This window comes from Trachinotus anak, unplaced genomic scaffold (assembly GCF_046630095.1).
Source record: "Trachinotus anak isolate AG129_WGS33_773 ecotype Australia unplaced genomic scaffold, CSIRO_AGI_Tana_v1 ptg000012l, whole genome shotgun sequence".
Lineage (NCBI taxonomy): Eukaryota > Metazoa > Chordata > Actinopteri > Carangiformes > Carangidae > Trachinotus > Trachinotus anak.
The window spans coordinates 23,371,095-23,395,893 of record NW_027273863.1 but is presented as its reverse complement, the minus strand read 5'-3'; the positions used below and the strand labels follow the sequence as shown (position 1 = coordinate 23,395,893).

Here is a 24,799-nt window from a genome sequence, read left to right as displayed (position 1 = left end):
AAAAACCCCTTTGGCTTTCGAAAAGCAATTTCCTACTTAAGAACTGTATTATTCTGCATTACAATATGTGGCAAACCTAATGCTATTGAATCAAGAGGTTTTTTGTTGTTCTTGTTTGCCAAGTCTACACACTAGTAATTGCACCTTTCAGAAACTATAAAACATTAAATTCTGTTCAGTATTTTCAAGTAATGTGTCTGTCTCAAGGTGAAAGATGAACCAAACAACATGGAGGCATGATGAGGGCATGGACTCCAGCTGTTAATGGTCCAGCTATGTGTCTGCCAGTGCTGCTCACAGCGGGACACAAGGAGTCAGGCATGTGGGCCAGATTTAGTTCTTGAAAAAGCCAGTGTCAGTTTAAGCTTCTGACTGAGACAGTTTTCTTCTTACAGATTGTAAACTATGTTGACCCCCCCTCCAGAAAGCTTGTTGCATTCACAGACAATCAATACCTGGTGTTTTCCTTTTTGTCTGTGAGAGCCACAGCTCTCCGTTGGGCTTGTTTCAGCTGTTCACCAACATGCTAGAAGTTTGGGGATCACCTCAGCCCACACTGTTGGCTTTGTTGATCCAGAGGCTGCTGTCCCCAGCCACGGCTGCAAGTCACAGATCCTCCCCTGAATCATCCCACCCCGGAGTAAACACGGCCCTATAAATAGAGCTCAGGGAGAGGCAAGTCAACAGCAGAATGACAGGCATCCGTACTACGCACCACAGACTCCTCTGCAGAGGCCCAGTGTGCTGTCCTGCACGAAACACCCTGCAAACCCCACATCCCAACGTCAGGGCCTGTGGCACGGTCAGCACGGGGCCCCCAGTGTGATCTGTCCTATCTGTCATTTCTGTTTGGCAGAGCTGGCCATTAGATGTTTCCCCTCATTACCCAGTTTTCGGCTCCTGGGACCACATCTGTTGGTGTGCTGCTATTCACAGAGGGAGAAGGTCATGTTATGAAAGACGGGTACTGGTGCTGTGCACATAGTTTGGATGCTTGTGTGTAAATACTCTGCAGAGGAACTGGGGGAACCACTGAACAACCTGCAGTTCTCTTTATTTTCCTTCATGATTCTTTCTTCATTGATTGTTTAGGTAATTTTTAAAAGCCAAATTCAGATTATTCTCTTTTTCTCTAATGTGAGGATTTGCAGCCTTTTTTTCCCTGTAAACTGAACATATTTTGGTTTTTACTTTTGGTCAAAGACAAAGCAAGATGACACCTGAAGACGTCGTTTTGGGCTTCAGGAAACAGCAATGGACATTTGTCACTTTTCTAATATTTTATAAACTAAATCATTAATTAATTCATCAAAAACTAACCGGCAGATTAATCCAGAGTGAAAATAATCATCAAAAATTTAAGTCTTAAAATTTAAAGTAACAAAAGGATTCAGTTTTTACTGTTACAAGATCAGTTACAGATCTCCACATTAGAGATGCTGCCATATACAGCTGCTTTGTATTTTCACTTGAAAAATTACTTCAAATTGTTAACAGGTGGATAAATTCTGTCCTTTCATTTCCTCTGAATCATCTGATTGGTCTAATCTAATTAAAAAATTAATCAGCTAATAGTATCAGTCGTAATTTTATTATTTTTTTTAATTATGTGTTCCTCTAAATGTGTAGATGCTTTTACCAGAGGGTGAAACTAGAGCGCAAGAATGTAATCAACAGATTAACCAGCAATGAAAACAATCCTCAATTGCAGCTCTGGATGAAATTGTTTTAGAACCAATTTAATCCAGCCCCCGAGTATATGTGAAAAAAACGTATATCTTAGAATTAGTGGGCGTCAGAGAACCAGCACTCTAAGCACTTTCCATTATCAGCCCCTGACACCACTGACATTATTAAAGAAGAGACTAGAGTGCACCTAAGCCACTTATGTTAATTTCTCTTTTTATTCCACTGTCAGACAATATCCACACCTCTGCATTTACATCATTTGTACGTACGACTAGAAAAAGCAACTGTAGATCAATTCATAGCAAGTCAGCTGACTCATCTATTTCTCCTCTTTATCCTCTCCCTCTCTCCACTCCAGTGTGATTTACCATGACAACTGAATCAGGCGCAGACTCGGAGGCCAAGCAGCCGCAGGAGAACAAAGAGTCGGAGAAGGGGAAAGCTGCAGCAGCCGAACCCGCCTCACCTCAGAACCAGCCGGAGCAGTTTCCAGCCGCCGCTGGACACAGCACCCCGGCCCGGAAAGAACAGGTCAGCCTCTCCAGCACCACATCCACCCTTTCTTTCCTGTGTGAACTGGGCCTTCAAAATTATCCAGACAGTTGTCATGGACATCTGGAATTCAGGGAAATATCATCCAGCATAATACACTCTTTAACACGCCTTCCCGTATTTTAGTTTGGAAAATGCTCTTTAGTATTTTTGATGGAGGATGAATTTTCATGGTGTAAACACTGGAAAAAATAAAATACAAACAAAAACAATACGCACTATTCATCCCTCTCCTGAATGAATTGTATCTTTGTGTGAAAAATGGAAACAAACATGGGGGAAAAAATACTGACAACATGGCCTCAGTGTCTTCAGTGGAGGTCACGACCCCGCAACTATTGCATCTGTCGACAAACAGACTAGTCCTTATCCCTGCTCTGTGCTTTTATTTTGGAAAAACACAGATTGAGAAAGCCGTCAACAAAGTGTGGATGTTTTCATTGCCGTCGTGACGTCAGCTGATTGTAGTGATTAGCGCGACTTCACACAGCTGTGGGAACGAAGAGTAAACCGAGCTACTGAGGTTGACAGGAAGGAAAACCTCACAGCTTTTAGTGGTTATATTATGAAATTAACAGAAATAAGCAAATGTCAGTGGAGTTTAATTGCTATGGTTAACTCTGCTGAGCTATGATGGAAAAGAACAAAACAAACATTTCTTTAGAAAACTGTCATTTCCAAATTGACTCAGTATGTTTGGAAAACAAGGTAAATGTCTTGTTTTTCTTGTAAGATAGTTGATGTTAAAATTCCCATCTGCAATGATTTGATGATTATTTTCTGTTTAAATTTAATGAACAAAGAAACATGATCCAGCAGGCTTTTGGATTTAATGGGTATTTTTATATCTGGTGTAGAACAGTGGAAAACCCGGTTTGGTGTTTTTCAAGCCTGTGTTTTCCTCTCTGTCATGAATAAAAGTGTAGCCTGTGGCTTGTCCATGTTATATAGAGGCAGACAGCCCAGGTAGCCTCTGATGTTATCTGAACACTTAAGTGCTTATCTGCAGATTTTGGCTCAAACAACCTCCTGGGCTCTATATCTAGTCGATTTTGTAGATTGAATTTCCAATGCTGCTGCAGTCTCAGACAGATTCTTGCCTGTTCCCTGATTTACTACTTGAAAGGAAAACATTTTGGCCTGCTGTACACGCATACAGATCCAGTCTTCAGTATGGGCAGCCACGAATATCACAAATCTGTTTCTGATGGAGCTCTTCATCCCAAACAAATCACTTACAATTGAAGTCTGAATTACCCACAGCACTTTAGAACTGAAGTATCTTCCTGGTGTGTTGCTTTAAAGAACCTTTTGTGCACAAGCTTGAAATAAAAGCTTAGTTGTAGGATGTGTTGCACAAGGTTTGAAACCCATTTATGTTTCTTTTTCATCAGGACAAAGTTGCTGTGTCGATGGTTGTAACTTGGAGAGCAGAAAATATTTTTCGAAATCCAAATGAGAAAAAGTTGTAAGAGCTTTGACCGATGTTCAGTGTGTGTAAATTCTCAGACTGCATTAGAGCAGGGATTAGCTCTGAGCTGTCCTGTCTTATTATTTTTGCTTTTACGTGACATCGCAGGCATGTAGCTGATGGGTTTATGGGACTGCGACACTGGATTAACTTCAAACTTGTAAATGTCCACCATTTACAAGAAGCCAATATCAAGAGGTCAAAAGGTCAGAAGTCACGACAGCCTGATGTGGAAGTGTTGAGCAAAGCAGAGTTGGTTTTAAGATGTTTCTTCTGATCTGCCTCGTGTTCGAGCATGTCACTGCAGTTTGAGCACGCGCAGGCTCTCGACCCTGCCGACCTAGAAGTGAGGCGTATATCATGATGTGGAAAAATGAAGTGTTGAAATGGGCTGTTTGATGAAGAGGAGAAATAGAGCATGAGGTTTAGACGTGAATCATAACGGGCTGTAATGAGAGAGCGGCAGAGGCAGGGCGAGGTGATGGGATAGAGTCGTTATGTCTCGGATGGGGCAATGTAGCAACAAATCATAACAACATGTAACGTTAAAGTTACACTTGGGTAACCGGGCCTGGGCCTGATGATGATGATGATGATGATGATGCATTTACTGCTTGTATCAGACCACCACTGCCTTATGACAGTGTCAGATTTAAACTCATTTTATCTCTTTTCAATTTAATTTCCAGAAAATGTAATATATATATCAAGATATGTCAACAGGGGAAATATGAAATTACTCATACCATTTATCAGTAATGCTCACTCTTAAACATGACTGTAAACAGCAGCCAAACAGCCCACATTTATCCTTGATACTTTTGTTATGTAAACTGGACTGTGCTAGCAGCTCTGTGACGCTGCGTTGTGCTGCACACAGCGATGCTTTGAGCTAAATGCTAATGTCGGCATGCAGACACGCTCACAATGACGTGGATGCCAGGTAGGTATTATGTTTAGCATGTTAGCATGCTAACATTTGCTAATTAGCTCTAAACACAAAGTACAGCTGAGGCTGATGGGAATGTCATTAGTATTGAACAAACAAACAACACCTGATGATGGTGTTAGGTGATCAGAGATCAAAGTCATTACAGGTCATCCTCTGGGGACAATAAGTATCTTTAAATTTCATTGCAGTCCATCCAATAGTTGTTGAGATATTTCAGTCTTGACCGAACAACTCACAGACATCCATAGACTGCAGGGAACATTTTTTAACCAGCCTCGTGACACTGCTCTAGGCCTGGGAGCAATGTTTGTGTAATTCTTTTCAATGTGTAGTTTACTTCCTATCCCTTTGATCCATTTATCATGACTGCACAGTTGTCGTCATGTCACACTGAGGGTGATGGATGATGCCCTGTCATTGTCAGAACTGTGGGAATTGGCAGAAACATGACAGAGGAATCACAACACTGTGACACAACGCTGTCACTCTTTGCTGTGCGCTCCCATGGATGAAGTGGCCTCTGTTTACACTTTCTCCACTGTGGTTTCATACATCTGTGCTGCTTGTCTTCATCGTTCATAAATCATCCGTAAATGTTTGAAATACATCCTTTGGTATTTCTTGGAAATTCAAAGTAAATTAAATCTACATTAAGTTGTCACTGTAAATCTCATGCTCTCATAAATTTCTTGTATGGTTACATCTCATTGGGTCCACAGGGAGAACTGGTCCACATGAGCTACAGTAGATGCTGTAGGGACAATGCGATGGATATAACCTGAAGAATAAGATAAGAAAATTTCAATATAGGAATGAAAAGAGGCATTAAATCCACTTTGTGAGTGAGTAAGAAGGAAAAATGTCTCAGAGCCAGAGGCTTCTTTTTTTTTCTTTTTTTTTTGCATAAAGTCAGTCAGGAAGGCTTTGTTTTCAGCCAAGTGGAAAATTGGATTTTCTCTGTTTAAGACAAAATGGCGGTACACCTCTAGGTCTTCTCAGTGGGACTTGGTTACATTCACTCAGGGTCCAGGTCTTTATTTTTAGGTTTCAGACATGTGACGGAGCCGGTGGTTTTGTCAAAGATGACTACATTAAGTAACTGACATGTAGGGCAGTCTGGGGCAGTTAGGTAAGGAAATGATGTGCAGAGGGTATTTTTCATTTCTGGTCTGTGAACACATTCACAGTAAAAGTATTAAATCCCTTCATACAGGAAAGTAAATGCAGAGACTTCTCACAGATCAGTTGTTATCATACACAGAAATTAATTATTGGTGTTGAGTGACACTTGCTCTCTTCCTCTCAGGAGCAGCAGGAAGAGGACCAGGTCTCCCACAGGTCATCCACCAGTCGTCTGTCCAGGTCTCCTTTGAGAGGAGTGAAGAAGGTGAAGATCATGCAGTGTAAAGTCACCCTGTTGGACGGCTCCGACTACACGCTCAATGTGGAGGTGAGGTTTCATGTAGCATTTTAACATAACATAAGGTTCCACCAGCTTTGTCTCGTTGTTGTTTTACAGCACGTTAATCTGAAGAAGATGAAATGCACATGGAAACAGTTAAGAGCTAAAGGCAAAGGAAAAAGGAAAAGAGGAAAACAGAGTATTGAGATTGTTTTTCTTCATTGTTAAAGGTTAATTAGTGCTGTTTCAGTCTGAAGTGATAGTTGAAATTAAACTGCCACTGCTTATCACTTGGCCTTTTGAATCGCCTTGCAGCAATGCAGCAGCACTAATGATATTTGCAGTATATTAGCTCATAATGGCGAGAATTGAAGCAAGGCTGAAATGTGTCTTTTTTTTTTTTTTTTTTATTTACCAGTTTTATTTAGAACAAGTATTTCTAACTTAATCCACTGATTTGTAAGTGAAGGCGTTTTCAGGATTTGTTATTTTCTTTATGGCACCATTGGGATCTTTTTTTATTTACAGATTTTATTTGTTTGTATTTAACAGAGACAGAACACATTGACATTGTTACATGGAAAAAAGGAACGCAACAGATGTAATTTACATAGGACGTCATTTGTAGTCCCTGTCCCTGGTTAGGTGTTCAGGCTCAAGTAAAAACAAGTCCTTGTTTCAGTTTTCACTTTTTTAATCTGAAGTCTGGAGGCCTGTTTGATATTTGCTGTTTTAATTAACAAGGCTTTGTGCATGCAAAGTAAAACCATAAGCACTTTTTGTTTGCAAAAAGGGAGTAGCAGGGTTCATGGAAAAGTTATCTTCATTTCAAAAAACAAATAATTCAACATGTGGCTCTATTTAAAGCTGGGCTCCAAAACATTAAAATTATGGTGCACAGAGGACTGAAACTTCAATTTCTGTCTCATTTAAATACAAAAATGTGTCCTACAGAGACTTCATTATAAGGAGCTGAAAACCTTGAGAGTTGTGCCTGGATTTCTCTGTATATTAGGCTTGTGAAACACAGCCTGCTGTAATAAAATGGAATGAAAATGTGCTATTCTGGAAACCCTTCTTAGAAGTAGGGATTTCATGGATTTCACCGTGCATTTACATTTGCGTTGTGTGAAATTGCTTTTGGGGGGGGGGGTTGTTTTTCCACCACAGCTTCTTCTTTATGTAGTCCTGAGAGAAAGAAATCATTCATATAACGCCTCTTCAATGTTTAGCTCTTACCTCAAAGCTCACGCGCTACACAGAAATAAACCCTGAGAGGGAAGGAGGAGGAGGCCGAGCATCAGTGAAGAACATGTGTCTTGTGTTGTAAAGCTTATGAAGCTCCCAACCCCACCGTTGCTGCAGTGTGGCTTTTATCATAATGTGAGAAAATGCAATGTGGAGGTGGGGTGTTTAGTGAGGAGAGGAGCTAGAGAAGGAGTTGGGTGTTAACCATAATTGGTTAGAATGAGAGAACAGGGTGAGGTGTTAAATGGATTCATTATTTTCAGGGCTGGACAATGAGGTGAAAGTAAATTTAATTGACCAAGACTTAGTTGCATTGCTATAGAACAAAGCTCTGACAGCCAGTAACATAAGTCTTGTTTGGTTTTGATTGATTTCACTGCACATTTACATTTGTATTGTGGCAAATTGATGCGTAAGGTTATTTCTTTCCCAAAGCAGCTCCGTGTGGCCTTGACTAGAACAATCATTCTGATTATCCACAGCTCTTATGTTTCCAGTATTCACAAATAATCAAAGTAGAGCCCACGATCAGTCAAGGAAAATGTCTTTTTCTTGTAATTATAAGTGTTGGAGCTCCTCAGAATAATAGCTGCTTTCTGCCTTCAAACAATCTTTCTTTCTTGGAACATAATGAATTCAGGAATAAATCGGACCAGTGAACTTATCTGACATTTCACCCTTGCATATTTCCTTTCTAATAAAACAAAGTTGAGCCTTCTCTCAAAGTTATGAGATTTTCAACTTTGTACTTTTCCCAAAATGTGTGCGGGCTGAAAGAGAGAAACAGACCCTTCTCCGCAAATCTCCTTTGAGCAGATTCCTCCACACCAGGGGTTTGGATAGAGGGATTAGCCGGCTGTTTGGGTGGTGGTGTTGGTGGTGAGGTGAAGGGTTCTGACCGTGAAATGGGAGCATTTGTTGGAGGGAATCAGTGTCATCGACTCTGTGCGTTGGCATGATTACGGTACTTGATGTCCCACTGTGGCCGAGCAAAGATTCTTAAGGACAGTGATCTGGAAATGGGGGGGGGGGTCAGTCTGGACTTCTTACCCTTGAGATAGACTCAGTGTGTCTCTGCAGTGCTGTTGGTTTTGGAGGTTTATGCTCTGAAAGTAGTAACACAGCAAAAGATTGAGGTTCAAACAAGATAATGAGAATATTCCCTTAATTTAAAGGCATCGTCCTTTATCTGAGTATAAAATAAAAGCTTTGTCTGAACCAAAAAAAACACTTCACAATATGGGAATCAAACCTAGAAAGGTAATTTAAAGGGGCACTCCGCCAATTTATTTTTGTATTTCCATAAAGAGAAAGATTTTTTTTTTTTTTTTTAAAGACCTGTCAAAATAAATGCAGCAAAAGCCAAGACGTCCATGAGTTTCAGTCCCTAATGTCGGTCAAGTTCCAAAGACACTTGGTCCTACATTTCCCATGATGCAGTATTATAGTGTCTTTAGTTAGACCCTCCCTGTCTGGTAAATGTGAATGTCCTCTGCAATCCACAAGGTCAACTTTTTTAATTTTTTTTGTTTTTTGTTTAAAAAAAACAAACAAACAAAAGTACTATCCCTTGGTGTGATGGATAACACTAAATAACAAATAAATATTATTTTATCTGCCATTTATTGTTAACAGTGGTCTCTCTGGTCTATGTTATTATAGTTACAGTAAAGCTTATTTTTCATTTTGGGGTTAGTTCCTTCAATTATCTAAGTGAATTTACTTGAACATGGTATGAGCAGAAAATCAATACTTGGCCTTCTGAGTGCATCTAATTATTTCAGTTTCTGGGAGAACATATTTCTCAGAAAGAAAGTTGATTAATTATCCCCAGGATATGCAGTGTAGACTAGATTATGTTACATTATATACACTACAGTTGAGTTTTTAATTATCATTTAATCTATTAGGTTTCCCTTAGAAGCAAGATTACACCTCTCCAGGGATTCATCCTTTATATAATCGATCTGACTAATCTGTGTTAATGTGACTCTTACAAAAACACACTGAAGAAATGTTAACATCACCACTACACAGTGTGTATTTGTGTCTAATAGTTGAGGTATTGAATCACCAAGTGCCATCTGTTCACTATACTGTAATCTCCAGTCTTGCCCCAACCCCCCACCCCCCGCCCCCCGCCAAGGCGACCTGGGCGTCACCCCACTTCACTCTGTCCCGACACCTACACCCATTAGATGAGGAATACTTAGAGAGCTAACCTCGGATTAAAGTGTGAGCCTAAGGTACTGGCAGAGGAACTGGGATGATTATCTGTCTGCAACACTAAAACGTCCACAAGGCTCAATAAAGATCTACCTAAAATTATCAAGCACAAATTATTATTTAGGGCTGCCACGAATCATCTGGTCTATAACATGAGCACATTGTGAAAAAATGCCCACCACAAATCCAAGGTGTTGTCTTTAAATCCTTCATCTGACCAACAATAGCCCGAAATTCAAAATTACATTCAGATGCAGCCGTTCTAAGGACACTTCAGCAGGCTTTTCATATTGTTAGTTACACAACCGTCTCATCTGCTTCCTCACATATTTGTGACACAACCAGGCATCTTTTTAAGGAGCGAAAATGGAAAATCAAGCCAATTGATGCTGTGAGGCACACGTCATACCTGGATGGTGCTGATAGTTGGACAATACCCCAAATCACAGTAACAATGTCTTCAGGTATATTTTCTACAATAGTTACTAATACTGAATCAAAGGGTTTCATTAAAAAACATCAATCACATTAAAAAGCAAGCGACATCAAACAACGGCTGCTTGGTTGCCTGCTTCCCAGAGGAGTTGTCATAGCAACCGGTAAGGCACAAATTCTGCCTGCCTGAAACAAAAAAACAAAAAAAATAATCAGTATGAAAGTGTCCTAACAGCGAGGGTGAAAAGCAGCACACATGAGCTACGCTAGGCCGGCTCACTGTGTTTGACACAGTGATACAATTTAGGTCAGAGGATTCTCGGATAATTGCCAGGGAGTCCTCATCCTCCCCCCAAATCCCATTTGAAACTAGTCCAGAATGTCAAGATTTAACATTTTTATCCTCCTGACCTTGTAGTTTTCCGGCTCAACTCAGTTTTCTCCTCTGGGGAAAAATGTCTGTGCTAATCGTTTCCTATCATTTTCTGAGGCACAGAGCCGTTGAACCTCCTCCACCTCACTTCAGAGGGTGTTACGTCTCAGTGGAGGGGAAAAGTCCCTCATCTCACTTTGTTGTTGTTATGAATCACAGCCACATTTTTGAAAATCCGACTTCTAAACCACATGACAGTGCATGTTTAAATCTGTCTTTTTGAGAATTAGTTGATTAATCTGCAACTATTGTGATAATCTGTTCATCATTTAAGTATTTTTTTTTTTTTAAGCAAAAAAGATTCTGTGTTTGCAGTTTCTCCAATTTTTTTGGTGCTGTTTTCCCCCTGTTTTATTTGATTGTAAACTGAATTTCTTTGGATTTTTGGTTGAACAAAACATGATCTGAACTAAAAAATGAAATGTGAAAAAATCATTTCTGAAATATTATAGAGCAAATGATTGATAGAGAAGGTCGTCTGCAGGTTATTCAACAGTGAAACTAGTCGTTAGTTGCAGACCAACTTTTAAAACGTGGTCTGATGATGTAAGTTCCATTTCCTGTATAAAATCATTAGGAATCTCAGTTTTCCTTTCAGTTTCTCCTTAACAACACCAGGGAGAGCAGAGTACATGCCGGATCAGTCAGATACATCTGTTGCACTCTGAACATATTTGCTCTGGCTACCGCAGCCATATGTGTTAGACAACTATGTGACTAAGCGCTGAACAGAGGCTCGCTGATCACAATCTGTCCTGTATGTGTGTGGAGGCTCTGTCAGTAAAGCCATAGTTAAAGTGTTGCATCGAGAAGACACTTGTCACAGCAAGGCTGCAGTAGTCTGACATGACTCTGCTAATTCCCCCTGAGATGTTCTGATAGGATTAACTCCCTGCTACCAGCAGCTTTATGGCTCTGTTGAAATCGCACACGTACACTCCAGTTTTCTCATAAACAGGATGTGTGTGCGCGCTTCCTTTATGTGTGTGGATGCTCGAACAAAGACTGTATTGCTGCTACTTGTGTAACACACCTGCCAGATGTGTGTGTGTGTGTGTTCATATCCATGTGGGCCTTCATGTCACGGAGTATGTGGGGGCGATACTCTGCCTGCATGTGAATCTGACAGATGCATGGACATGTTATGACTCCTGGCTGTGGCGTTCAGCGTATCCAGAGCTGGCTTAGGCTCTGTTGAGGCGGGAGGCGTCTGTGTTGTGGTAACTCAGGTCTTAAAATATCCCATGTGAGCTGGCCAAATGAGTCTGGGGGGAGGGGGTGGATGACAGAGCTCCAGATGATGACATCGGACACTCAGTTATAGATGTGCAATCGATCGGTGTTGAGCCTTCACGTAGCTGATGTTCACCTTGAGCTCAGGATTTTGAAGGTGCATCTAAAAAGCTTCAGAGGGAATTGATTCATAGTGGCCTAGATGGTCGAATGCAGCTCCAGTGTCTCAAGGGTTAGCCCGTGCATAAGAGGCTCTGTCATGCAGCGGTGCGATGTGCTGTGTCATCGTGCTGTTATTGTAATTGAAAAATGTCACATTGCTGCTCAGCAAAAATGAGTTTTCAGTTCATTTACATTTCATTATCTGAAGATGAATGGGAATGTATTGCATCAGCAAATTCAACAGCCATAGATTTCTAAAGTTTAAATTTCTTGTTTCTTTTTTTTCTTTTTTTTTTTTAATGTAAATATTTTTTTAATTGTTGACTATAGTTAGGATAAAGAAATTTTACAACTTTACAAAAAATTTTCTGCAAATTCACACAATCCATTTTTGAAGGTTTTAGGATTTTAACAATCCTTGATTCCTGAAATAAAATTAAGAAAAACAAAAAAGCAGTAGATATAATAAACACTTTTCTCATGCAAAATAACATCCTGCTTCAGTTTTTGGTATTATAATCCTTTTTAAATTTCACTTTCAAACTTAACGAATAACATTTATGGTTTGGTTTTTTTTTTTTTTTTTCCTTCCTCTCACAGAAACGAGCCAAGGGACAAGTGCTCTTTGATAAAGTGTGTGATCACCTCAATCTTCTGGAGAAAGACTACTTTGGAATCACGTACAGAGATGTAGAGAACCAGAAGGTAATCAAAAAATGTACTGTGCTAATAATCATCTCAATTGTAATATTAAACTCTGAAACACTCCTTGTGTAAGAGTTTCTTTACAAGATGATTTTGCTAAACAAGCCAAGTGTCTTCACAGTGACAATGATTCATCCCTTGGATTTTCTGTCCTCGGACAGTTAAGATGTCCAACTTTTACTGTTGTCCAACTGTGGTTGTTGCGAATGGTTGATGATTAATTCTTTTCATCTGTGGTTGTCTGATGCAGAATTGGCTGGACCCCTCCAAGGAGCTGAAGAAGCAGATTAGGAGTAAGTCTTACATCCTGATGACGGCAGCAGAATATTTTTGTCCTGGTGTAAAGTGGTCAAATGAGGCTGATTCAACTGAAAAATGCTGCTTTTAATAATCAAATGTTCTTTCCGCATCTCAGCTGGTCCCTGGAACTTTGCATTCAACGTAAAGTTTTACCCTCCAGACCCCGCCCAGCTGACCGAGGATATCACAAGGTGAGCTCGCTGTGAATGTTGGTGAACATTTGTTTCTTCGGTCCTTCTTAAAGGATTGGATGCCTAAAAATGTCATTTTAAAAGGGAAACTGGTTGATTATGTAGATGAAATGACAGTTTCAGACAGAATAATTTGACTGTTTTGTCCCCTCTCACAGGTACTACCTGTGCCTGCAGCTCAGAGATGACGTGGTTTCAGGTCGGCTGCCCTGCTCCTTTGCCACCCACACAGTGCTGGGCTCCTACACGGTGCAGTCTGAACTGGGAGACTACGACCCTGAGGATTTGGGCAGCGACTACATCAGCGAACTGCGCTTTGCACCCAACCAGACCAAAGAGCTAGAGGAGAAGGTCATGGAACTCCACAAGACCTACAAGTTCGTCTCGACATATTCCTAAAACTCTTTTTATACTGAGCTTTAAATGTAGAGCTCAACTTTTTATACAGAGCCGGACCTGGATGATTTTTCTCAATCAAGTTTTGCAGTTTTAAAAGTGAAGTTTAATCTGATTTCTATGTAGAGTTCTTCTTTTAAAGCCTCAGAAAATCTGTTTTCAGTTTAAAATATTTATATTAAGCATTAAAAAATCATGAGTAAACAAGCTAACATCAAAGGTAGAGGGTAAAAATTATATTTTTGATATTGTTTATTAAGAGTGTAACATCCAAAACTCAGCTTTAGTAAGACTTCACAACCAAGACAACCAGATTGAACTTTGGCACCCTGTTGCTCATAATATGAAGCTGATTGGGAAAACAGGTTTTCATCCTAAAGTCAGGAAGTCCGGCTACCTGAGTGATGTTAATATCCACTGGATTTGTGTTTTCTATAAATGGATCTAGCTGTCTGTGCTTCTGTCTGAGCCCCACCATTCTCCCTGTATTACAGTGATTTGTGTGTAATTTGATGCGAGCCTGTCTCACCCAGTGGGTGGAGCGAGCCAATGACATTGCCTGGAGAAGGGTCCCTCTGAAGGCCATCTATGCTAAAAATGGATGCACTCATGCTATTCTCTGGCTCCTCGGTTAAAAGCATCCATAAAAACAACCATATATCAAAAGGCTTTTATGCAATAAATTATCTCTGTTTTCGATCTCTGAAGTCTTGCATATTCACGTTAGTCTAAAAGCATCAACTCTGTCCTCTGTCATCGACCCTTTTTGTGTCCGATGTGTCCTGTTGTATCAGGGGGATGACACCAGCTGAAGCAGAGATGCACTTCCTGGAAAACGCCAAGAAGCTGTCCATGTATGGTGTGGACCTCCACCACGCCAAGGTAACAAGTCTCTACAAACCTTTAACTCCTCGTATAGAGTTTATAAATGTATTGTCTCTCAGAAGTGGAATTAAATTAAAGAATTGGAGACGGCTCATCATAGCTGTAGATGTCAGGTTTCTTTTTTGTCTTTAAAAATCAGGCAGTTATTACTTCCTTCGTCAAACTAGAGTTTCTGTTTCCAGCCTTGATGCTAAGCTAAGCTAACCAGCTGCTGTGTAGTGTAGCTGCATATTTACCGTACAGAAACAAGAGTGGTGTCAGTCTTCTCCTTCAGCTCAAGGCAAGAATGTGAATAATTGTATTAATGTCTGAACTGTTGCTTGTAAGTAGTTTCCATGAATGAATCGTGTCTCCAAGATGCATTAAGAAGTGTTCAAGGGTTGGGGGTGAAATTTAATGTTCTGTATTCTCTAAATAAAATCTAAAACCAACACATGCTAATCATGCAGTCAGTAGTGACGCTTGCCACCACAACACCGCTGCTTCAGAAACATCATGGCTGCCACAGTACCGCCTCCGTTTAACATGCCTCTGCTGCACCGCTGATTGACTGACATTATATCACCGCTGCCTCCGTGGATTTGGGGCTGAAGGGTGGAGGGAGGATGGGGCAGGATGGGGAGGGTTCTGGAGCCCAGCTCGACTTGAATGATGTATTTTTCTTTTTTTTTTTCGCTCTTTCTAATCCGCCGGGCCAGATGGGATCAAACACATCATTAGAGCCCAGGCAGCAAAGAGAGAGCTGGAGTACGACAGCAGGACGGCTGTCATCGTAAACGAAAATTACAGTCATCAGTCGTGATATGAATCCAGTTATCAAAAGCGCTTTGAAAGTCAAAATGGGTGTAGATGTGAGTGATGGGGAGGATATTGCCTCTGCAGATTTAGATCAGAATAGAGGAGATGACAGAGATGAGGAAGCGGCCTTGATCAAACTGAGTAGACATCAATGCTCAGTGTTGGTTCTGTGAGTCATAGTTTTGATACACAAGAAAAAAGAAATATGTACATATCAGACCAGCATCCCTCTTTTGTCTTCTCTCCTCTCTCATTAAATGCAAAGTTGGTAGGGAGTCTCTATGAATGCTTGGCTCCAGCTGAGGGAGAGGTAAGAGGCTACATCACACGTGCTTACCCGAGTGTGTGCGTGTGTGTGGTTCGTAGTTGTGCATGGTTTCATACAAATTATACAAGTTGTTTACGACTGGCTGTTCCTGCTTTGGACCAGCGCTTCCCTCTCAAAACGTCACCTCATGCTTTGTGCAGTGAAGAGCATCGTCTTGTGCTTCATCCACCATTTTCCCAAGACTTCACTGTCGCTTTCGCCACTCTCACTCACTTTATTCCCCTTTTGCGTCATTGTTCAACGTTAGCACAGCCTGCGTACACAAGATTAGAGTATGCCTGATTCCATTCTCCACCTGCCTGCTTTTACCCTGTTATTACCACACACCTGACTCTGTTAACGTCTACTTCACCCCGCTCTGCACTGGCTCCTGAAAACCTCCCATACACCATTTGCCTTAGAGTTGATGGAATAAGAGTTTTATGTTTTGCAGAACAGGAAGTTCTTAGTGGCTTCTACTTTGGTAGAGCAACACAAAATCCCTGACAACCTCAAAGTGACACATGTAGGAGTTTCATTAAACAAATTTTCTACTTCTTGTGTTTTTTCTTTGTCGTTACTTTGATGTGTGTGTGATGTTCCCAGGACTCTGAGGGCGTGGAGATCATGTTGGGAGTTTGTGCGAGTGGCCTCCTCATCTACAGGGACAGGTTGCGGATCAACAGGTTCGCCTGGCCCAAAATCCTCAAGATCTCCTACAAGAGGAACAACTTCTACATCAAGATCCGGCCCGGCGAGGTGAACAGAGCGTTAGTGATGAATTCAGGAGACGATAAATTTATGAATATTTATTCACAGGGATGTGCAAAGCTGATCTCCTGGGTCAGTGTCGAGGCGTTGTTGGATTGGTATCTGCTGTAAAGCCCAGATCCATTTCTCAACACATTGTTTGAACACACTGAGCTCTCACTGCAGCAGCCGACAAATTCCTTCTGTTTCAGCAACATTTTACAGGCGCACCACAAACTGTAAAGTGCTGCTGTTGGTTAAAAGTTTCTGAAGTTCACAGCTTTCTGGAGATGAAGAGATGGTGTCCTACTCCTGTCTAAAATGTCCTAACCCGACATATCTTTACTGACATTACAGAAAGGCAAATCTGTTATGCAGACATATTTTCATAATGAAGAGCTGTCAGACATCTTATATAAACTGGAGGGTTTTATTTTTTTAGTGTGCTGCTGCTTGTAGGAAAATATGAATATTGGATTGGGACATGGAATCAGGAGATGAATAAATGAATGATCTGTGGCAAGAATAATAGGAAATTGGGATATCACTGTTTATGTAATGCTGTAATTAAATTTAGGTAAATAAAGGAGTTTTTTTCTGAAAAATGTGTATTAAAACAACTGGTAAAATGTAAGTTATTAACAATACAACATATATTAACATAAGGGGAATTAAAAGTAAGTGGAGTAAATGACTAAACAAGTTCAAGTTACCTGTATAGTGAATCTGAACACAGTGTTTTGTCTGTGTTGCAGTTTGAGCAGTTTGAAAGCACGATCGGCTTCAAGCTGCCCAATCATCGCGCTGCCAAAAGGCTGTGGAAGGTCTGCGTTGAACACCACACCTTCTTCAGGTGAGAAGTCACAGAGGACCTTTGGCTATGACAGGAAACTTATTTTCAAATAGTTTTTTAATTTAAAAAAAAATCTATCTGGCATGTTAGTTCAACAGAGTAGAGTAATTTCATTCCTCCCAACAATGAGTGATCATTGAGAATCTGAGCATTTTGTCCAAACACAAGATACTTTGATTATCGGTGATCACAATCATACCAGCCTTGTAAACATGTGTTTACTGATAATTACCTCAAATGATTTCATTGTAGTGAAACAATGTTCAGTCTGTTAGTAGTTGTTGCCAATTGGACAACGTGCAAAGTCGCTTTGTGCTGGTTTAAGCAAAAAAATGGTCTCCTGGGTTTTTTCATGTAGCGAGCCCAGCCCGAGGGCTCTCAGGAGACTTTTCAAATGAGTAGGCCTTCTAATTTTCTTTTTTTACAGTGCAAGGCTTAAATCTGTGTTTTGTTTCTGGTGTGATTAATGTGAGCGTGTGTAAATTATGACAGGCTGGTATCCCCCGAGGCCCCTCCAAAGAAGTTCCTGAGCCTCGGCTCCAAGTTTCGCTACAGCGGCAGAACGCAGGCTCAGACCCGCAGGGCCAGCTCTCAGATCATCAGACCTGCTCCGTTCTTCGAACGCTCCTCCAGCAAACGCTACAACATGTCCCGCAGCTTAGATGGAGGTGAGGGAGCTGCTACTGGTTGTGATTAATGGCTGGCCACGAGTGCCACCCAAGTTGAAAAGCTATTAACCCAGGTCTTACATTTATTTATCCAGTTCACTTTGAGGAGAATTTTTTTTTTTTTTTTGATGCCCTGTTTTTGTCAACTGCACAATCTTTTGTTGAATAAATGACAGATTTTAATTGGACAAAAATAAGCCAGTCAGTTTCACACAATGTGTCTTTTCTAAACTAGTGGAAAAAAATGTCCCCTGTTAAAAGATGACACTGCTGCTTTCTGTGACAGGACATTTCCTTTGTTAGAAGTGCAAATGAAATTTTTGCTCCTATTGTTTCTATCAAAAGGAAGAAAAATGTGTTTGCTACTCGAAAGCTGGCAAAGCTAAAATGTCTGTTGCACTTTCGTAGCGCAGCAACAAAGCCACAAAGGATGTTATTATAACAACAATGTGCAGGAGCAAGTTGAACCTTTAATTTTTTTACTCTTCCGAGAGCATTAGTGTCTATAAAACGCCACTGAGTCCAATCCCTCACATCCGTCTTTGTCCTCTGGTGTTTCAGCTCCTATAATGGAGAACCACGAGACTCTGATGAAGGACAGTGCTGCTGACGGGGCAGCCAAAGTCATTGCCAAGGGAGACATCATCACCACGGTAACGACGGAGAAGAAAGCGGAGGAAGAGAAGGCGGAGCAAGAGGACGCTCAGATGGACGCTGCAGAGACACTGGAGCCCACCGCCACGACACCGCTCAGACAAGACACAAAGGTAAACCACTGTCCACAGACGCCGTCAGAGGAGTCGCACCTGCGTTTAATTTGGATAAAAGAACCTTTGAGAGGCTTTGATGTGTGTTGTGTTTGGTTCAAAGAGGTAATATATATAAATATGCCACTGGATTTTCAAAGAAGTGGATCGTGTTTCTTAGAAGCTGCTGCGTCTTTGTCTTTTAAGTCCTTTTTAGGATTTTAGTTTTATTTTTCGTTCTTAATGAACTTTCTTTCTTAATAACTTCTTAATGGCTGATGAGAATTTCCCAGTTGCTTTCAGCTTAACCCTCTGCAGTAGACTAGGCCTAAGTGCTTTCATCTTGTGTGCGCTTTACTAATTAGCTTTTCTTTTCTTGTCCTTCCTTTGACCCCACACTATACTCGTGTGTGCTCATGCGTATTTGCCCCCACCCCCTCCCTTCCCCTTCGCTCCTCTCACTTTACACACACGTCATCCTTTCGTTGACATTACCCTCCATCAGAACTCCCCTCGTGTATACACAACCGACCCCCTCCGCTCCGAGCTCTCACTCCCCTCATCTCCTGTTTCATCCACTAAAGTGCGGCGGAGGCGCAGGGAGAACGCACGCAAACGGGCCTCATCAGTCAGTCCAGCCAAGAGCAGCGCTGGGTGCCGCCGCCGGCAAGCCCACGCCGACCGCAAAGCCGCCCTGCTGGAGGAGCAGGCGCTGCTGCTCTCAGCCCGCAAGCAGAGGCTGGAGCAGGGCAAGAGCCGCGGCGGCACACTCTTCTCCTTCTCCCTGCACCTGCCCGACCTGTCCTCCATCCTGGATGAGGACGGCTATATCACCTTCCCCGACCTGTCAGAGATGCGCTTCCTCCCTATGTGCGCGCAGAACTTTCTCCCCATTAAGTCACCTTCACTCATCCCCTGCTTCCTCTTCATCTTCTTCTTCCTGCTCTCCACTTCCTTTTCCGTCCCCTACGCCCTCACCCTTTCCTTCCCCTTGGCGCTGTGCCTCTGCTACCTGGAGCCCAAGGCAGCCTCCCTGACCGCCTCCATAGCCCAGGGCTACCATGACCATGACAGTTCAGAGGAAGAGGAGGTGTGTGTGCCTTTATGTTCCAGTACCCGCCTCTGGCTTAGAAATGACAGTTCATTATAACGGTTAACCCCTTATCCTGTCCTGTATCTCGCTCTGCTGTTTCACCAGTTCAGAGCCGACCTGGAGACTGTGTCTGTCCCAGTGTCTGTCAGTTCTCCTACTTTCAGAACCTCATCTCTGCCCAGTCACACTCTCATCCTGTAGACTACATCTCCATCAACATCAACAGTATACAGAGATGAACCTGCAAGTTTCACCATTTCATATTTGATTGGCTTGTATGTACTTTATGAGAGGGTTAGACACAAATAGCGAGCACCATGGGGGACTTGAAATCAAACATCTCTTTGAAACATTTTACCACATCTGTGAGTCACTAACAAACATGACAAACGTCACCATGAAATATCACTGCAGGGTAAAATGATTCATTGTGCAAATATTTAAATATTTGACTGAACCTGTTTATGAGCGATAATGAGGATTTGAAGAAGTCACCTGTCTTCATTTAGCTACTAATCCCTCACCAAACCTCATATTTAAAAACATAGCTTTGTGCCTAACCCATCTCCGTGTTATCATCCACATTCATGTCTTTATAGTTTAGAAAGTGACTGTTACAAGATCACCGCCAGCTGCATGGAAACACTTCCATACTAATCTCAAGCACTCAGTCTCTCTGCATTGCTCTGTGACTCAAGCAAAGCATCACAAATTAAAATGAATCATTTAAATGGAACTTCTGCTGAAAAGGGCTCTTAGCTTTTCAATGAAGTAGCTTCCTGAGGAGTGTGATATTTTTTCCCTCCAGCGAAACCCTTTGCACTCACAAGTCTGAGTAATGCAACACACACTGTGACGCAGAGAGACTGTGACACCTAAAAGCATCTAGATCACCTTCAGTGTCAACATGCATGGAGAGGAGGGGGGAGGGCCTGAAAGTCAGGTTACTGTTCACCAACAAACTTGTCAAACCAAATTTTTATAACCATGTATATATTGTATTTTTTTTGCACAGTGACAACACAGCAAATATTTTATCTACCTTGACTGAATTTCATCAAATCCATACCTGGAATTAGCCTTTTTCAAATGGAAAGCAAATTTAATGATATGCTCCTCAAATGTCAAAGTGACTGACCGAAGGTTTCAACTTCCTCTGAGTCTGTTTTGCTTGCTTACTTTGCATTTTATTTTCTTTTTCTTTGTGTTCTCCTTCTGCTAACCTTATCTGTAGTGTTGTCTGAAACTGTGAGGTGAAGCCCACAGAAACAATCAGTGCATTTCCATTCGTTCCATTTGTGGTTATGAGAAATATCTGTGTTGATGAGTAATGCACTTTCATGGGTTTACAAGTTGGGTTCTTCTCATTTCCTTGCCTGCCACTCGGAACGGTTTCGGTCTGTGTGTGAACGCAGACTGACAGCGAACAAACCGACTTTGCCTTTGATGGAGAGCTGACTGCCACAGAGGTTTGTACATCAGGGAAAGATGTGATGTTTAAGGCATGAAGGGCGTACTGACGGAGAGGAGAAAGAAAGTGATGCTGGGTCATAGGTGGAATGTGAAACGTTCAGAGGAGTTTGTGCACTTAAAGAGCTGCATGTTGCGTACGCATTGCATCCTATTATGCCCGATTAGTTCTTGTGGTTTTTTTTCTCTTTTTTTAATGTATTGAAAACACACTTTAAACAATGCAGTTGATGCCCTCTCCTCCGTATCAATGTCTTTTCTGCCGGTAACAATTGACTGTTTGCCAAGCCCCGCCCCCTTAGATACTGATGCTAAGCCTGTCAAGTTTTTTGTTCTTGCACAGCACGTAATAGAGTTTACACTGGCAACATTAGAGGATTACCACTCAAATTTGTCATTTGTCACTCAAGTTTGAAACAGCAGGTCCTTTATTTCTTAGACTGGTAGACAAAATCTCGCTAATGAAGCTAACATTAGCTCCATGAGTTGAATGAATGCGAATACTGACGTCAGCTGACTCTAGGGTGACTTTAAAAAAAAAAGAGTCTTGTGAAAGGCAGCCTTGTTTTATAAATATTAAAAGGAAATACTTGGCTAGGAATACTTGGCTGCTTAGCTTAAATTGTTTATATTTTCAAACAGTTTGCTTTGACTTTAAAAGAGTGAAAGTTTCTGGATTCGCATTACAGTAAAAGATAACATTGGCCTAACTCTTACAGCATCCAGGACCAGCTTTCACACAGTCACAAAATACTTGACTGACATTTAAGAAATGTAAGAACATGTGAAAAGGGCTTTTTTGTTTTGTTTTTTAACCTAACCCTAACCCATGGGTGCTGTAAAGGAGCTGGATACTGGATTGAAAAGCAACCGTTCGTTTGAATGAAAATTGTTTTACTGGCTCATTAGCCAGAAATGTTGTCAAGCTTCCAGGCTGCGTGGTCCACTGCACATGTACATTTGTGTTTCATTGTGTTGTGGTCCGTAGACTTCACATTATGATGACGTCACACAAATAAAAAAGCTAGCTGGACATGCTAATTTTAATGTTTTACCATAAAAACACACATTTTACTGTCATCGCTCTTTAAGTGCAGACTATCACTCTAACTTTAACTCTGTGCACGCCATGTCAATCTTAACAGGCCTGCTGTGTCTAGCCTAATGTTGCTAACCAAGATTGGACGAGTGCTCTTCACGGGAGCGGTTTAGCAAACAGTCAGTTTCTCTCGTCTGTCTGTTTGCCCATTCCTTGTTGCTCCTTTTCTTCCCCTTCGCTTGATTGTCCGTCTGCGTCTCTTCTCTATAATGGCTCCTTTCCTCCTTGTCTCACACTCTCTGTCCTCTCCCTCTTTACTTGCCGTCAGTCGGAAGCGGATGAGGACTCTGAGATGCGGACTCAGGTACACTGGGCTCGCCTCATGCCCCTGCTCAGTGCATCACACAGCCACCACCACCACCACCACCACCACCATCAGATGCACTGAGCCTCTCAGACATCAGCCATCATTCACTTTGTGTCGTCCCCTCTGCCTTGGCTTGCCTGGTGCTGCCGCTGCTGTTGACGCACTCACCATCACACCACACACACACCACACTGACCATTCGCTCTCGCCTGAATTCACCTCACAGACTGCTGCTGCAAAGCTGCCGCTGCTTCTAAACACACCATTCCTGCTCATTTCTCAAGAGCTTTTGTTTGTAAATGGTGGTGTCATTTTCAGATTTCTTTTCCTGCTGCTGCTGCTGCTGCTGCTGCTGCTGCACCCACGGGTCAGATTTCACAGTTTTCAAGGTTTTTTTTTTTTTTTCTGTGACTTTTGCCATCATGTCATTGACAGCCATGTCTAAGAAGCTCCCAGCTCTCCTAACAAGAGTCTAAATTTATCATGCCATAGCAACCTTAACTCCAGCTCCTCTCCCCTCTTTTTTCTTTACAGTATAGTTTCATAAGACGAGTAAGAGGGGAGAACGTTTTTATCAAGCATAGTAATCTGATGCTAGAGGTTGGTAAGAAAAAAAAATGCATGACTGAAATATGCATGCAGGTGCTTTTGTAGTAACAGGATTTATAATATTTCTATCTAACCTGCTCGTAGCTCTGCCAGTGTTGGACCCTGTTTTCTGGAGTTCCTGTGTGAATGGGAGTCATTATTATTATTATTATTATTATTATTATTATTATACTTTTGTCTAACAAAGTTTTTTTTGCTGTGAGCATAAATTGTTTTTTGTGAGAAATAAAGCAACAGAAATTCAACTGAATTATATCAGTGTTTGTAGAGATCTTAACTTCTAATGAGATTTGGGAGTGTTGTGCTTAATTAAACCTGTAAAACTAAATCTGCGAATAAATGCATGACGCCGTTTATTTTCATTGAATTAAGCTGGTCCTAAATGCTTCCTCAGCATTTAAGCACAAGCTGCTCCTCTCTAAGTTACAGCTGCCATGTGGGTGGACGTTTTGCTGTTATTTTGCCGTTTTGTCTGAGCTGTTGCACAGGTAGCCTGCACAGCCTCCTCAACAGGCCTGTGAACGAGACGTAAAGAATTATGAAGTGCATAATGCAACTGATTTAGGTCTGCATCGGTTTGCGTTTTGGTTCCAGACCTTTTTCAGAGCTGCATTTTATGCCACCCAACATTTCCTGGTGGGGTAATTCATTGGATATGCAAGCTACCATTGCGTACATAAAGCATGGCCGTCGTTCTCCGCCACGCTGCTCCTGCCCTCATGTCTCTGTATCATGGTTGACCGGCCACTGCAGGACACCGAGCCTCCAGCAGAGATGGTCAAGCACCAAACCAACATCAGCGAGCTGAAGCGCTCCTTCCTTGAGACCGGCGGCGGCAGCACGCCGGGCCTGACAGAATGGGAGAAGAGGCTCTCCTCGTCCCCCGCTCGCTCACCCAGAGCAGACGAACCACCAATGATAGAACCTCTGGAGCCGCAGGATGTAAGCTGCAGCCCACAGCTGACTGAGTGACGGCGTGTGTGTGTGAAGCATGACATCACCCAGGAGATTTTTGTATAAACAAAGACATCAGGAGGAGTTGTTGCTTAATGAGTCATAGTGCAGGAAATCCAATATTCATAATGGGGCTAAAGTCACATTTTTAACATGAAAATGAGTCTGGTGCAGGATATTTATGCTCCAAATGCATATTAAACCTTGATGAAGGAAATTAGCTCCTGAAGTCATTCAAAGTTAGTGTGTGAATAAAAATTTAATCCAGCGAGTGTGTTCCTCTTTGCCACCATCACCTTATGTCTTCATTGTATCTCATCAGCAGCTGATTAACATGTTAATTTGTCTCTGTAATGGATGGTGAAGTCCCTAATCAGTAATATGATTGATGTGCTCGGTGACATTACTTGCAGTTTTATCAGCGTTTCTTCTTTACTTGTGTGGTGTAACACAATCTGACGAACTAACGCAGGACTGAGCAACGCTAATTGAAGCCTCTGAAGACTAATTACTGACATCAAACGTGTCTGACTGACTCAAATGAAAGGAAGCTGATTCTGTGGAGGAGCTTCGGGATCCAGATCTTGTCCATTTGAACACACAGTAACACTGATGACACCCTTTCTTTTGTGTCCGTCTCAATATGTGTGACATTTCAATTCTTATTTCTTTTGCAGACTAAAGATGAGCAGCCTGCAGGAGGTGAGACAAAGGAGGAGGTGGAGCCTAAAGCCACTGAGGTAAATGTTGCTTCCAGTTAGTTTGTCACTCTTGGAAACGTGTTTTTCGCGACCGTGGTGTTTGTTGCCCTTTGTATCAACCTCGCTCCAGACGTACGTGGACACAAGAACAGTGTTTGGTATTT

The 24,799-nt window shown here is 41.7% G+C and overlaps 1 protein-coding gene across 16 annotated transcripts in view; it reads left to right on the top strand.

The window, feature by feature from the left end:
* The window catches only part of LOC139628590 (band 4.1-like protein 3), a 51,027-nt gene that overhangs the window by 15,975 nt on the left and 10,253 nt on the right, over positions 1–24,799 (top strand). For 7 of the 16 annotated variants that reach the window (XM_071490379.1, XM_071490378.1, XM_071490380.1 and 4 more), the window contains exons 2-17: positions 2,048–2,220; positions 5,971–6,114; positions 12,404–12,508; positions 12,759–12,801; positions 12,924–12,999; positions 13,158–13,376; positions 14,190–14,277; positions 15,992–16,144; positions 16,891–16,988; positions 17,481–17,656; positions 18,218–18,423; positions 20,911–20,964; positions 22,333–22,368; positions 22,906–22,971; positions 23,734–23,922; positions 24,612–24,674. In XM_071490379.1, coding sequence (XP_071346480.1) covers positions 2,059–2,220; positions 5,971–6,114; positions 12,404–12,508; positions 12,759–12,801; positions 12,924–12,999; positions 13,158–13,376; positions 14,190–14,277; positions 15,992–16,144; positions 16,891–16,988; positions 17,481–17,656; positions 18,218–18,423; positions 20,911–20,964; positions 22,333–22,368; positions 22,906–22,971; positions 23,734–23,922; positions 24,612–24,674 — 1,878 coding nt within the window. In that variant the 5' untranslated portion in view covers positions 2,048–2,058. Of the gene's footprint in view, positions 1–2,047; positions 2,221–5,970; positions 6,115–12,403; positions 12,509–12,758; positions 12,802–12,923; positions 13,000–13,157; positions 13,377–14,189; positions 14,278–15,991; positions 16,145–16,890; positions 16,989–17,480; positions 17,657–18,217; positions 18,424–18,907; positions 19,493–20,910; positions 20,965–22,332; positions 22,369–22,905; positions 22,972–23,733; positions 23,923–24,611; positions 24,681–24,799 lie in introns of all 16 variants that reach the window. The other 9 variants (XM_071490389.1, XM_071490388.1, XM_071490386.1 and 6 more) reach the window with 6 other exon arrangements.